At 32.6% G+C, this 14,038-nt stretch overlaps 1 protein-coding gene and 1 long non-coding RNA gene across 3 annotated transcripts in view; one reads left to right on the top strand and one right to left on the bottom strand.

The window, feature by feature from the left end:
• Positions 1-14,038, bottom strand: part of LOC145938791 (uncharacterized) — a 108,403-nt gene that overhangs the window by 39,212 nt on the left and 55,153 nt on the right. Inside the window, exon 6 of the long non-coding RNA XR_014425736.1 lies at positions 4,393-4,436. This is a non-coding gene — a long non-coding RNA (uncharacterized LOC145938791). The remainder of the gene's footprint in view (positions 1-4,392; positions 4,437-14,038) is intronic.
• LOC145938783 (uncharacterized) overlaps positions 1-14,038 on the top strand; it is a 193,936-nt gene that overhangs the window by 162,411 nt on the left and 17,487 nt on the right. For both annotated transcript variants that reach the window (XM_083042538.1, XM_083042539.1), the window contains exon 4: positions 13,608-13,730. In XM_083042538.1, the coding sequence (XP_082898664.1) occupies positions 13,608-13,730 (123 nt within the window). The remainder of the gene's footprint in view (positions 1-13,607; positions 13,731-14,038) is intronic.

Here is a 14,038-nt window from a genome sequence, read left to right as displayed (position 1 = left end):
AATAAGAAGTATTAATTTATTAAAATATTATCTATTAAGAGATTGAACAATTTTCTATAAAATTTACATAAGATCTTGATACTAAAAATAGATCGTCAATAAAAAAAATCATAAAATTTTAATAAAAACTTAAATATTGCAAAGATATGTTTCTTAAGTATTAAATAAGTGTAAAATTATCAAAGGGGTAATTTAAAAAAATTGTTTTAATTTTTTGAATCTTAATCAAATTCCATGAGAATTCCCAGATTTTTCATGGTTGAATAAAATTCTCTGAGAATATCAGATTTTCAAGGTTTTTTTCAGAAGTATCCTGGATTTATTTTACGATGCTTTTCCAGATTTGATTCTAGCAAATCACACAGAAACCAGCTTCATGTAATAATTAGAGATAATTATTAATACTTATATTTCGATGTGGAATAAATATGTTGTGTCGTGTGCATGAAAAGTTTCGATGTAACTTTGCTGAAATGAACGATGCAAGGCGGCGAAGCACCGATGTAATTTAATCAGCGACAGACTCCATTACATTTCACATTTGCAATTTATAAATACACCGTATAGTGATGACATCTTATCGTTTATGTTTGTAATATAGATTAATTTATACATCACAATATACGAATAATCGTTAAATTGATGTCTCCTGTTCTCTTCTGTATATATGTACTTATATGTATATGTCATATTATTTAATTATATTTTTAATTAAACAATTTCGTCAAAGTTGAATTATTATTTAATCAGAAATAAATATAATTATTTGTAATTAGACCGGTAATCTCATTATCTCAGCGTTTCTCTGTGTTATCGATTTTAGTAAAATTTATTTCAAATAAAATAAGTTGTACTTTTGGTTATGATATGCACAGATTAAACTAAAATAAAATACATAAAGTTTCTACTAGAAAAAAAGTATGATAAATATATAATAAATAAAGACTATTAGTTTAAAGGTAAAAATATTTCATGATATTTTAGCTTCCAAGATTCTATTTAAAAGTTCTGCGAAATCTGTCGATATCTGTACATCGTTAGCTTCACAGAGAGATATTTTTTTATTACTTCAACACGTAGTATGAAATGTTGATATGCAAAATTGATACTGTGCAGTATCAATTCCAATATTTCGTATTCGTAATTTTATAGAAAAATGGTTTTGCGTATTTTTGTACGAAAGAATTTGAATCAATTATTTCTTCTCGACGCGAGCACCTCGAGTCGATATAATGTAGAACGAAAATAGAACATATATAGAACGGAAAAAAAACATACTTTTCTCCTTGCGTTTTACTTCGCAAAAATGTATCGAACTAAATTGGACACGCAGTCTGTATAAATTGCGGTCGAAACCGTTAATACCTTTAAAGTCCGCGTAATCTCTACGAAAAACCGCTCGCGTTTATTTTCGTGGGTAAAGCAAAAGCTTTCGATTCGATGGCTTTGAAAAGGACCGTGCGCCCAGGATTCGTACAAAACGAATCAATCCAATGGAAAAAGGTAATTTCTTTTTGTTCGAAAGATAAATATTGTCGGAATGCGCGAACAAAAGAGAGAGAGAAAGAGAGAGGGAGCGATAAAACGAAACAAAGTCGCGCGCCAGTCGGTCAGGGGTGAACGCTGAATCCTGAAGAGCGATTTCAAGAATTCTGATGGGAGATCCTTAGCTTTACTGGTCTTCACTTCGATTTAATTGACTATGTCTCGGCAGGATTATCCGCGGGATTTCGATTCGCCCCATTTCATCCGCACATTAAAGTCAATCCGGTTCCGTCTTTCGTCCCGACATTGACATAAAATGTACACGAAGCTGCGGCTTGTAGACATTTCCATTACGGATATAGAACGGATTGACGATAACGGAGACAATCATTACAGCGCTAGCTGGTTGTCTCGTTAGCTTAACCCTTCTGTTTCGAGCTATTTTAAGTTATCAACTTAGTGCGAGTAATTCCATCAACTCAAGTGTTCTTACCACGTAGAAAGACTATAAATTTTCGAGTAAATCCGCACTCAGGAAAATCGAGAATAAATTCCGCGATTCTTTATTCAAAGACAATCAAGATATTTATTCATGATAACAAAACAAAAAGGTTAAAGAAAAATAAATATAAAAATTAAAGTAGAAAGAGTAGGTTGATAAGAGCTGAGCAGTAAGTAGGAATAATTAAATTATGTATATATGGAAATTTGTTTTAATTACATTGAATGTTTTGATCTTTGAACCATCTTCAACAAATCCAAATGACAAAAAAAATCCTTGTATTTTAACCTTCAATTCATCATTGGCTTTCATTTTTGACAAATCTCTTATTGGTACTAACCTTTATTTACTTGTTCTACTTATTGGCTCTTATATTAGCCCACTTACTACTTGAATTTTTATATTTACCCATGATATTTATTTTCCAGGGAGAAATATTGCTACACTTAGATAATTAGAAAAGCAAAAATTGTAGCCCAGTTAGAAAGGTTAAATTTAACATTAATAATATTTGTTTACTGTATCATTTTTAAAAAGAAAAAAATTTTATACAAAATCAAGTATGAAAAAAGCTATTAAGAGCCAGACGCAGATAAACTGTTTTTAATAAATATGTATATAATTAATAATAAATATATATATATAATATAAATAAATAATTATAAATAATAAATTATTTTATACAAAATAATTAAAGAGGAATTTAAAAACAATTTTATTGTTGCGCCTTTTATTAGCTCTTTTGATATCTGATGATTTTGTATTCATGTATCAAAACCTTTTAATTTATTAATTTAAAGAATTAATTGCACAATTTTTTTTAAGATTGTACAAATAAATTTAAATTCGTCCATAAACGATCCATCATTTACCGGTGCATTTCATTCGGACTAATGTTTTCCCCCCTAATATGCCTAAATGTAAACGCTATCTCTCGGCGATAAGATACCTGCGTTTGACATTCCCTTTATTTTAGACGCAGGCGTGGAAGCGCAAGATGTCAGACACCCGTTCGATCACGCGCGGACATTAACCCCCGGACTGCCGGTTCACGGTTGTTGCACCTCGCGGCCCTATCACATATAACGTTACAGACACGCGATGCATTTATGAATGAAGTCTCAGACTCGTACAGGACTACTATGACTGGATGGCCTTCGCGAGAGAAAAGGTACGACCGCGATTTACTCGAGAAAGACGGTTCTTTCCCTCGCTTTTACGACTGCACCGAGCTACGGATATTGACTTTTGCCCGCTCTTATGAGAGCCATTCCGCATTGTTTCCTCAGGTGTTCCTCGCCAGCGCGATTCTTGTAATATTTACGTTTCTCCGCAACAGCACCCTCGGTTCGCGCGTGATAGTTTTAAGCGTCATTCTCGAAGCAACAGCCAGGAAAATGAATGGACTCGGAGAAACATTTTACATTCGCGAGAGGTGGCCTCTTAAAACTTGAGCGTTTTACTCCGTGCGGGTGCAACGACGTACTTACTACCTGACGAACGAGAGCTTACGCATAAAGTGCGTATAAATTGAGAACTGCGTCGAGTAGAATTGTCACGGTAAAATGACGGTGTAAAAATAGAATGTGATTCTACTGCATAACATAGTTTCTCGCTACATGAAAATGCGTATACAAAATATTGAAACATTTAATCAAGTACCTATATTTTATTAAAGAGAATAATTGCACAGGTTTGCAAAATTTTATATTTTTTTTGCGATTTGGAAAACGAGTAATTTTCTATAATTTTTTTGTGCACTAAATGCGAATTCACAAGGCAAAATAACTTATCACATCAAATCCCTCTTTAAAAAAGGCATGTTAAATCGATTCTCGCAACTCTTTTCTATGCTGATTCGCGTTGTGCATTATAATCGTAGTATCGAGAGGCTGTCATCGCGAGGGTTAGTAGTTTAACAGTTTGTTGAAAATAAAATAAAATAATAATATGTTATAATACTTTAAACTCGATCAATATGTTTGACAGAAATCAGCTGATTTCTGTCAAACATATTGATCGAGTTTAAAGTATTATAACATATTATTATTTTATTTTATTTTCAACAAACTGTTAAACTACTAACCCTCGCGATGACAGCCTCTCGATGCTACAAATATAACGCACAATGCGAATCGAAACAGTCAATCAGCATCGCGGAAAAGATGCAACAATACTTGCGAGAATCGACTTAACATGCCTTTTTTAGAAAGGGATGTTATAATATTTTTAAATTCAATTAATATTTTTGACAATTATCAGCTGATTTTCGTCAAAAAATATTAATCGCGGATAAGATATTATAACACATTTAAAATATATTAGTATTTTAATATTTTCAACATTATTCTACACGCCCCATTACCGCTATAGAATTGTTATAAAATAAACGATTTCTCACTCACCGATACGTGCAATAGCTGAGTTGTAGTACACAGCACACATTAATCTGAAAACAAAATATTCAAATTATGTAGATACATATGTGTGTGTCGAATATCTATAAACAATGCAGTTTAGAAAAAATGTTTTTATATTGCAATATAAATATAAACACAAATATGTTAGAATATTTAAATAGTAAATTTTCGCTTCATTCATATTTTTTGACAGGACAGAAATCAGCTGATTAAAGCGTTAATTTGCTAATTAATTTTTAAAATAATATAATAAAAAATTAAATTTAAAAATAATAAAATATGTTATAAAAATTAAAATAGTAATATGTTGTAAATAAATCCTGACATAATAGACCATTTTGGTTTTGTAAATTTCGATTCAACACATAAAAAAATATAGAAAACTACTCTTCTTTTCCAAACCTGTATTATTGATCCTTATACATATATCTTGTTTCAATTAAATAATAGTGTCAATAGAGAGAAAATATTACAAAATCTTTCAAAAACGTTAAAAAAAATCGATCTTTATGTGAGATTGATTCTCTTGAACGTATTCTTATTTAATTTTCATCCGTAAAGATGAAAATTTCAAAACACCGTCGAGGAAAATTTGCGACAAAGTTGCCGTGCGAAAATCAGTTCTGTTACGCTAAAACTTAGTTAACCGCAAGCCTTGGAGATTGGTAATAGCGGATTCTCTAACGAAGAGCGTCCCGTAATAGGCGGCGATGCAACGAGCAATTTCGAAGCAACTGGCGCGGAAGGGAAATTCATTAGCCCGCTCGCACGCTCGCGCCTTCAAAGCCGATCCTCTTCTCGCGCGCGAGCTTCTTGAACCTTAAGGAGGTTCTCCGATCTCCCCCGTGTCTGCGACCTTGCCGTTTCAAGTTCGCTGTCTCGCTAATGCTATTACCAATAGTAGATGTCCGCAGGATGTTCCCGAACGAGGATTCGCGACGCGTATTAAACGACTCGCCGAAAGGGAGAGCGTTTTGACAGCGCTTTATACGATAGCGCGCTCCTTACGGCGGTAATGGGGTGAACCGAGAGAAATTAGGGGCCGAGAAGAAGGGCCGATGGCGAAATAAACACCGTGGGCGTTTATGTACCTATGTATGTACGCGGTGCAACCACGCGTGCACTAAAGATGCTCATCTCCCTTTTACGCGGGAGTTCACGCTCGCGTGAGCGTGTTGGTTGAGGTGATCGTGCACGTGATAGAATGGCGAATTAAGATGTGAGGGAGACAAGAGGGGGGGGCTAATTTCCATACGGATGGTTCTCATGCACGAGTAACACCCTCTTGCCTCTTGTACCCTTCTTTGTCCGTGGTTCCTTCAAACTCAGGGACGAAGCTTAATTTCAGACACGCTAAGTTTAGCAGTTTATATTCGAGGATTTTCAATGAGATTATATTTTTTCCAAATTATCAAAAATTAATCATTCTTCGCGAATTAATCTGTAACCTTCGGATGATTGCGTGAGGTGTACGCTACATCCCAAAGTATTTCCCTGATAAATATTAATGAGGAAAACATTTTCACTTTTCTCTTTGATTTTATGAATCTCTTTAATATAATTTATAAAGTATAAAAAAAAATTTGTCAATTAAAAAAATTTCTTCTTCAATAGTAAAAATTTCACAATAAATTAAACTAACTGGGATTGTAGTTTACGCTATCAAGAGTTAATAAAAAAATTATCACAATAAAATAAAATATTTTTCTTAATTCAAATATCTTAACTCTCTTTTCGAATAGAGATGATTTATTGTGACATATAAATGTCCAAAATAAGGAAGAGACGTTCCCAAAAGTTTCCTTTTGGTTAAATGTCCTCTAAGCGTGAGAGTAAAGCTGAAGTGCTCTAATTATTTAACCTTTTCCCTGCCAGAGTTACGCCATCCTTTCCGCTCGCGCTTATTGTTCCTCGTCGTTTACCTCTCCGCGCAAAGCCAGAATTTCGCTCCGGTCGTATAGTATAAGCAAATAATGTGTTTATGCATTTGCACGATGCTTCCGTAACGCGAACCACCGCAACAGAACAGAACGGCGAGGCACGAGACGAGGCGTATTTGTAATCCGAAACCGCCGATCCGCGCCCACTGCCAGAATGGATTTTACGTCCATGAAACGCGCGATTACACGTCGTTGCGAAATTAATAGGCGTGCATTCAAGCGCAAACGCGCGCTGCATCTCCCTCCCTCCTCCCAATTCTCTCATCTAATCATCTTTTTTTTTCCAACTTGCCTCTTTGTATCGCGAGTGTGCGAGGGAAAAGTTTTAGCTTAAAAAAAAAATAAATAAATAAATAAAAGCTAAATAAATGTTTTTAATACAAATGGAGAAAAAAAAAGAAATAAAAGCTAAATAAGTATTTTTAATAAAAATGGATAAAGAAAATTAACACGAAGAAATTCTACAACAATATATCAAGGAAATGTCGTTAAAAAAATTAATTAAACGATGGAATAGATTCCGTGCCATATTTGGTATACCACATCGAGATTAGTATTGTATTGGTTGCACGATGTTTCGTGACATGTTTAAATTCATTTTCAACGCGTTTTTGTTATTTGAATAAGTTTCTGGTAATTTATTCTCTCGTTGATGAGTACGGAAAGTATGTGAATAGTAAAAAATGAGTGGTAAGATTTATATTGAGGATTTTTTGCTTTTAAATAATTTCTATGCTAAGAAGTTAATATATTATGTATACAGACAAAACAGTGATGTCGCAGAGTCATCGGGCTTTATAAACTCCTGTAATAGTTTTTAAATTAAAGCATCGCGCATTGATCATTAATATAAATAGAATAATGATTGAAAGAGAGAGATAATGTGTCATCATATTAATACGGCAATATATAAGTACTTATTACCTACGTTCTTGTATATTTTTACCATTGCATAATAAAAAACACATTCTTTTCTGATCAGTTTTTAATCAATCTCAAATATAACACAGTTCAATAAAAACCAATGAAAAAAAAAAACACAAAAAAGAAAAGAAATATTTCATAGTTTTTTCAATTATCGAATTAATTATCGAATTTCAATTTTGGTTTCTACTCCATCGCGTTACAATTCTAGAAATTTATAGTTAAATTTGCAAAAAATAGTTTTTAATATATTTTATCATGTTATAGCTACAGCATGTGACATGTTGGAAAAGTTTTAATGCAATAAAAGTTAAATGTGTTATATATTAAGAACTTTCAACTCTAAAAAAAATGTATTGTGTTGATTACGGTTAATAGAATATAAATATGCTAAATATAGAATCAAGTGTGAAATAATTATTGAGATTCTATCAAATAGTTTTCAATTATGTTTATTCAAACAATAAAGATTTTTTTAAATCGTTGAATACGAATCTGATAATGTTAAAATTGAGAATTTAAAAATAGCTGAATTAATAGAGCAAATGTAAAATTTTAAATGTTTTAATTTTTGCAAAAATTTATTATAATATAATGTATATAAAATATATACATATAAAAAATTATCTATAAATATAATATCTATAAATGTATATTTAACCTATAAATAAAATAATTTTACATTACTTAATAATATATTAAAATCTAATTCTATATCTTTTTAATTATCAACTTTAATTTATAATTAAATTTCAACTTTAATTATAAATTATTTAAAATTTGATGTAATAGAGCAATTTGAAAACCGGAATCGTATTCATCGTCAAAAATCTACAGAATATAATTATTTTCTCTGCTTCTTCAAAAAAAATTTTTTTTTTTAAATTGTGTGATCAATCATTTATATATCTACAATCATGTGTTAGAAATTCTAAAGCCAAATAAATTGCGTCTTATACTTCTTCGAACATTTCGCGAGTCATTCCAAAATTGAATTAACGTATGTCACATCGGATTCGTCAGTAACAATAAAACCGGGCCGTCATTCGTACGCTAGTAACGGGATCGTGGGATTATCGTCATTACCGTCGTGAACGTCGTCATCGGCGTCATTATCGTAAACGTGCGCCGATTGCGGTTTAACAGCAACATGCAACCCTTCTCACGCGATCACTGGCTTTAATCTTACTATGAACGGATTGTCACGCGGATAAGGCTAAACGTGAAGCGAAGTGAAGATGTATGTATGTAAAAAAGCGGAGATGACGTTTTCTCTCTCTCGCTCAATTTTCGCGCGATAAAATAATTCGTCAGATCTTGACAGCCTTGAAAAAAGGTGCACTTTTCGCGAACAGTGCGAACAGTTCGTCAACGAAACAGATACATACGATGATCGAGAAAACCACTTTCGGAAGATAAAACTCTCCATTTTCAGATGGATTTATATGCGTTTCTCCTCGCAATCGCGATGAGTAGTGAGTAACAATTTTTACAACGAAAAATAGATATTAATATTGGAGAAAAAAATCAGTGAATAAAAATGTCGTGTAGATTGTTTTAGAAAATTTAATTTTCTGCAAGTGATCGCGATTTAATAGCCGATAGTGAACGTGATCAATGTATAATGAATCTCTGACGGCTAATGGAAATGCATGAGTCCATTAGTTTCGCACTTTTAGCTCGGTCGTGCATCGTCCAGTCCAACATCCTGTCGACGACAGATACACGCAGCATAAAGGACAAAAAAGAATCGACTTGCGTGTTGCAGTATACGCAAACCACGAGCACAGAGTGCATCATTCTTATTAATGGCATTGGCCAAACGCGAACATGTTCATAATATACATTCTCTATAAAAAGCTTAATAAATACAAGTGAAACGTAAAAAAATAAAAAGAGAAAAAGAGAGAGGGAGGGGGGAGGGCAGAATCGAAAATTAGGTAATATAATATCGCTCGCATGAAACGCATCATTTGTATTCCGCGAACATGGAATATTATTTCTCTTACAAAAATACAGCTGCAATTGGCATTTTACTATTTCTAAAAATTTTAAATGGCTTTAAAATTCCCGAGACATATTTCTCAGCTTAAAAAAGAAATCTGCGAAACACTGTAATATTTGTAAAATTCCTACAAAAAGCATTCGTGTATTCAGATAGAAATCATGTCAAATCATTCGCATTTTTTATAAATCTACGTCTAGTAAGTATATGCTTATAGATTGTAAAACTGCATGTTCATCAAAAGATTACAAAAATATCATTTATGCAACGTTAGCATGCTACTACTGTCATGTGCTTTCGCGTGTAAGTATTATATCTCACGGCAGAATTTAATGAGGTCCTCCCCCGGGAGACAAGAGGTAAATATCGCTTCAGTACAAAGAGTTAGTGGTGCTCTTACGCCGATGCGGAAATTACCGTTGATGCTTTATCTCTTTGTTTAATAATATAACTAATTTTTATTCCCGTACATATCAGACATACGATCATTTTTTACCATCAATTATCGAATATTCGTGCAAACTTAGAAAATGTGAAGCACGTGTGCATCATGGAGCGATAGCAAGATTTTAAATTTCATTACTTTCAATTTTTCAACATTAATATATTTTATTAATATATATATATATATATATTATATAATAATAATTAATATTCTTTTTAATATGTTTTAATATATTTAATGATAAAAATATAGGTTTAATCAGAATGCGTGTCAATAAAATTAAACATAATTAAATATGCAACATAATTGAATAAAGACAGTTGTCTATTCAAATCTTGTAAAAAAATTTTCTGATCTTCCAGGTATTTTCCTTTAAAATTCCAAGTAAAATAAAATTTGTATATAGATGCAGCTTTTTAAAATAAGTTTCTTTATTGTATATATTTTCTAATGTTTTTTATTTATATGATTGCAAAATTATCAAGAATGCAGCTTTTAAGCATTTAATATTGATTTCTTATTTGCAAAATTAATTTGGACTATAACAAAATGCGATATATCACTATATCTAAACGTTAAAAATATGTGCAAAAATATAAAATAAAAAGTAATTTATTAAACATCTTAAGGAATACTAATTTATTTAAATTAATTATTTATTTAAATTATTATTTATTTGTTTATTAAATAAGGAGTACTAATTTATTTAAATATTACCTATTAAAAGATTAAACAATTTTTTATAAAACTTATATAAGATCTTGATACTAAAAATAGATCATCAATAAAAAAAAATCATACGAAATTTTAATAAAAACTTAAATATTGCAAACATATGTTAGACACATATGTTTCTTTCCAAGATTTTTTCCAGGAGTATATACCCTGTAAGGAGTTAAAGAAAATGATCAAGTTGTTCGATTCCATCACACATGCTGCCACCGATAAAAATCGCTCCTATGGTGCGAGCAAATTTCCTATAGCTGCCGCATTCCCAGTTTTCAGTTATGTGCACGTGCGAGAATCCGCCAAGCCTATAAGCTTGTGCAAATGTGCGTACACGCACGTGTCAATGCGCATACAACACTTGGTATTATTGCAGATGAGCGAGACGGCGTGACTGCGCATCCGTTTGCCCAGCCGCGACTGTTAATTTCATCGGTGTATTGAGCATATTTGTGCGTATATATGGCGTCTACCGGTATCCGACGTTAAATGATTGGCCAATCCGTGAGGTTAAACATTAACTCTGTCGCGGGTGTCGGTACATACAGTCGTTTCCCGCCACTTTCCTGTCTCTCTCTCTCTTTCTTTCACCCTCTCCTCATCTCGTTTGCGTCACGTGATTTTTTCAATCGTTAAAATCATAACGCGCGATTTTATTTATTTTTTTTTTGCAATCAAAAAGTGTCAAATTATTTATAATCTCCGGATCAGAGCGAGAAAGATTCTACATTTGGCATATATCCCGCACTATTCTGGGGAATAAAATGCCCTCCGTTATTTCCCGGATCCTCTCTCTTTGTCGGAGCTCTCGGCAAAAACTCCACCGAAATCACGGCGAATCATATGAAAGTTCAAATATGGGAGGAAAAAGGGAAAGAATCTCTCAACTATTAAATTACATAAAATTACGACCGTCTGCGAGGTTTTTTCTAAAGCGTTATCGCGCTCTCCTATCTTTCCGAAAATCGTCGTCGATCCTTTTATCGCCCACCCTGCGCGATTCCAGAAAAGACCTCGAAGAGTTATAATTGCCAGCGAGTAGGGAACGCGGAGAATCGCTATCTTCGCCATCCAACGTGCGCTTTTTCACGATCGATGAAAGTTATCGTTCGTTATTACTCGCATTCCACGAGTTGGACCGTAATTAGACCAGATGTCTCAAGAATTACGACGGTTCGATGCCCAAGAATGCGGCAGAAATGCTCTTCTCGTTCGGTTGAAAATTGCTCAAAAGCGTAAATATCGAATACTCGAGGTATTCTTGTTGTAAAATATGATGCAGGGTCACATCTAACCATCGATTCACGTTTGATTCACATTTTGTATGTTGACAACAAAAAAATAGCAAAAAAATTAGCAAATTAATTTCATGTATAATATAATGTTTATTGTATTCTGATAATTTGGTGGATTAGCTTAATATATCTCACGTTGTCATGCAACGTTACAACGAAATAAAAATACAAATCCCCTGTTAAATTAATAATAAAAATTAACACGAACGATAATAAAACGGGAGACTGTGTTTTTATGCAAGGGAAATTTTTGGCGCGATTAAATTAATTTTACAAGAAATAATAAATATTTTCGTCACAAAAGAGCACCTAAGAAAGTAGGTAAATGTTAAACATCGCTCTCTCCTGCAAATTAAATTTTGATAAAGAACAGTTTAATTTGCCGTGTGCGGTGCGCAAAAGCATTTACGCCAACTCAAGATTTCATTGATAAAAGGGTAAACTTATCGAAGCCATTAGCTTAATGCCGAACTCGAGTTTCAAGCGCGATCGTTGTAATTAAATCGCGCGCGCGAATGCCTTTATATCGAATACGAGTCTCCGTTTGCTCCTGAACTCATCGTTGTAATTAAATCAGACAGTTGCTTTTATATCCGCACCTGGTCATAGCTAATTTCCCCCCATGAAGTGACGGACGAATCTATCTATCTATCTATCTATCTATCTATTTATCTATCTATCTATCTGGTCTCGATCGCCAGTAATTTCATATTAAATAGCACGATGAACTGTAACCCAGCAGATGGGCCGATATTCAAATTGCACGTCAGGTAATTAATTGTATTATCCCGCAATCTCATCGGACATCTCATTAAATTTGTTCTTTATGAGAGTGCATCGATATTCGTTCATTAAGCTATCAATAATGTACCAGCTATAGTCAATGTGCAATCTAGATTTATTACGTTATATATTTAAATGCATCAAGAGCGTAACCTATATTTATCTTCCGTAAAAGACTCTCTCTCTTTTGAATAAAATAATTCAATGGAAATACGACTTGTGCATTTTTTTGCGAGTGATATCAAAAATAAATTTTTGCTTAGATTTCATCCTAGTATTATTGTTATAATCTCTCGTCTCTTTTAAAAATATTTCTCTAAATTGAAAATCAATAAGAGAAAATAAAATTCTCACTGAATAAAATATTATTCCTGTCGCATTCTCTTGTAGTTTCCAAAAATATTCTTTCAATACGTTTCGTATAATTTCTCTACATTCTTTAATCTTGATTAAATTTCAAACTGTCAGTCTGATTAATTTACTTTCTATTTATAATTTTTTAGCTGTGAGGAAAAATTTATTTCCTTTAAAAGTAATTACATCATTGCACTACGGATATTTTATTTTGTTCTCCCTTAATTAACAAAATTATTTTTCTCCTTTGAAACTTTTCATTATATAAATAAAACTTATTTTTCAAAAATACTCGCACGTATAAAACGACTGCGAATATTTCTGTTTCGCGAAGAATTACGTGGAATACTGTACGCGAAAAGCTTCTCGGGTGTTCTTAAAATAGCCTGTCATTGAAGTTTCGACGCTTATCGGAGAGTGTGCTCGGCACGAGGGGTGTACAACCCTTCGACGAGGTCATTCGCGCGATACACAGAGGGCGGGTAAAGAAAGTATATAATTTTTTTCACTGTGGCCTTTAATGCGTTTTGCATTAATTAAACTCTACACACGTATATATATATTTATTAGATGAAGATATAGATAAAAAATATACAGAAGATATGAGATGTAATTAGCATTTTTTTCAAATAAAATAGAAATGAAATATATATTTATATAGGAAATATTATAAGCGTCACGGAGGAATACTTTTTTTATGCATTAATGAAAATTCTGTCATTTTGCAGAGCATACCTGCAAGGATTTCCGATGCACTCAGAATGAATTCTGCATCGAGACGGATCTCCTTTGTGACGGTGTGAATCATTGTGGCGACGGATCTGACGAGGCCACCTCTACCCTCTGTGCCAGTAAGTTCTAATTACTGTGGTTTCATTCCTGACTGTCGAGACTCTTTTGAAAAATTTGATTCTCTTTATTTGTTACAAATTTTAAGTATTTGAGAAACATTAATCATAATTTTGAAAACTGTATAATTTTATCAAAATTATATAATTATGTAATTTTAGCGGTTAGAATTAAAACATTAGATTAAATTACATAAAATTATTTAATAATCTCTACATCTTATGCTAGAACGATTGATCATTAATGTATTGCATCGTATACTATTATTTCGGATGTTGGTAATTAACAATATAGACGGTAATAATGTGCT

Source organism: Prenolepis imparis, unplaced genomic scaffold (assembly GCF_030444845.1).
Source record: "Prenolepis imparis isolate NDT839.2.m4 unplaced genomic scaffold, iyPreImpa1.0 SCAF_7, whole genome shotgun sequence".
Lineage (NCBI taxonomy): Eukaryota > Metazoa > Arthropoda > Insecta > Hymenoptera > Formicidae > Prenolepis > Prenolepis imparis.
The sequence above is the reverse complement of the archived record's forward strand: the minus strand, read 5'-3'. Positions and strand labels throughout refer to the sequence as shown.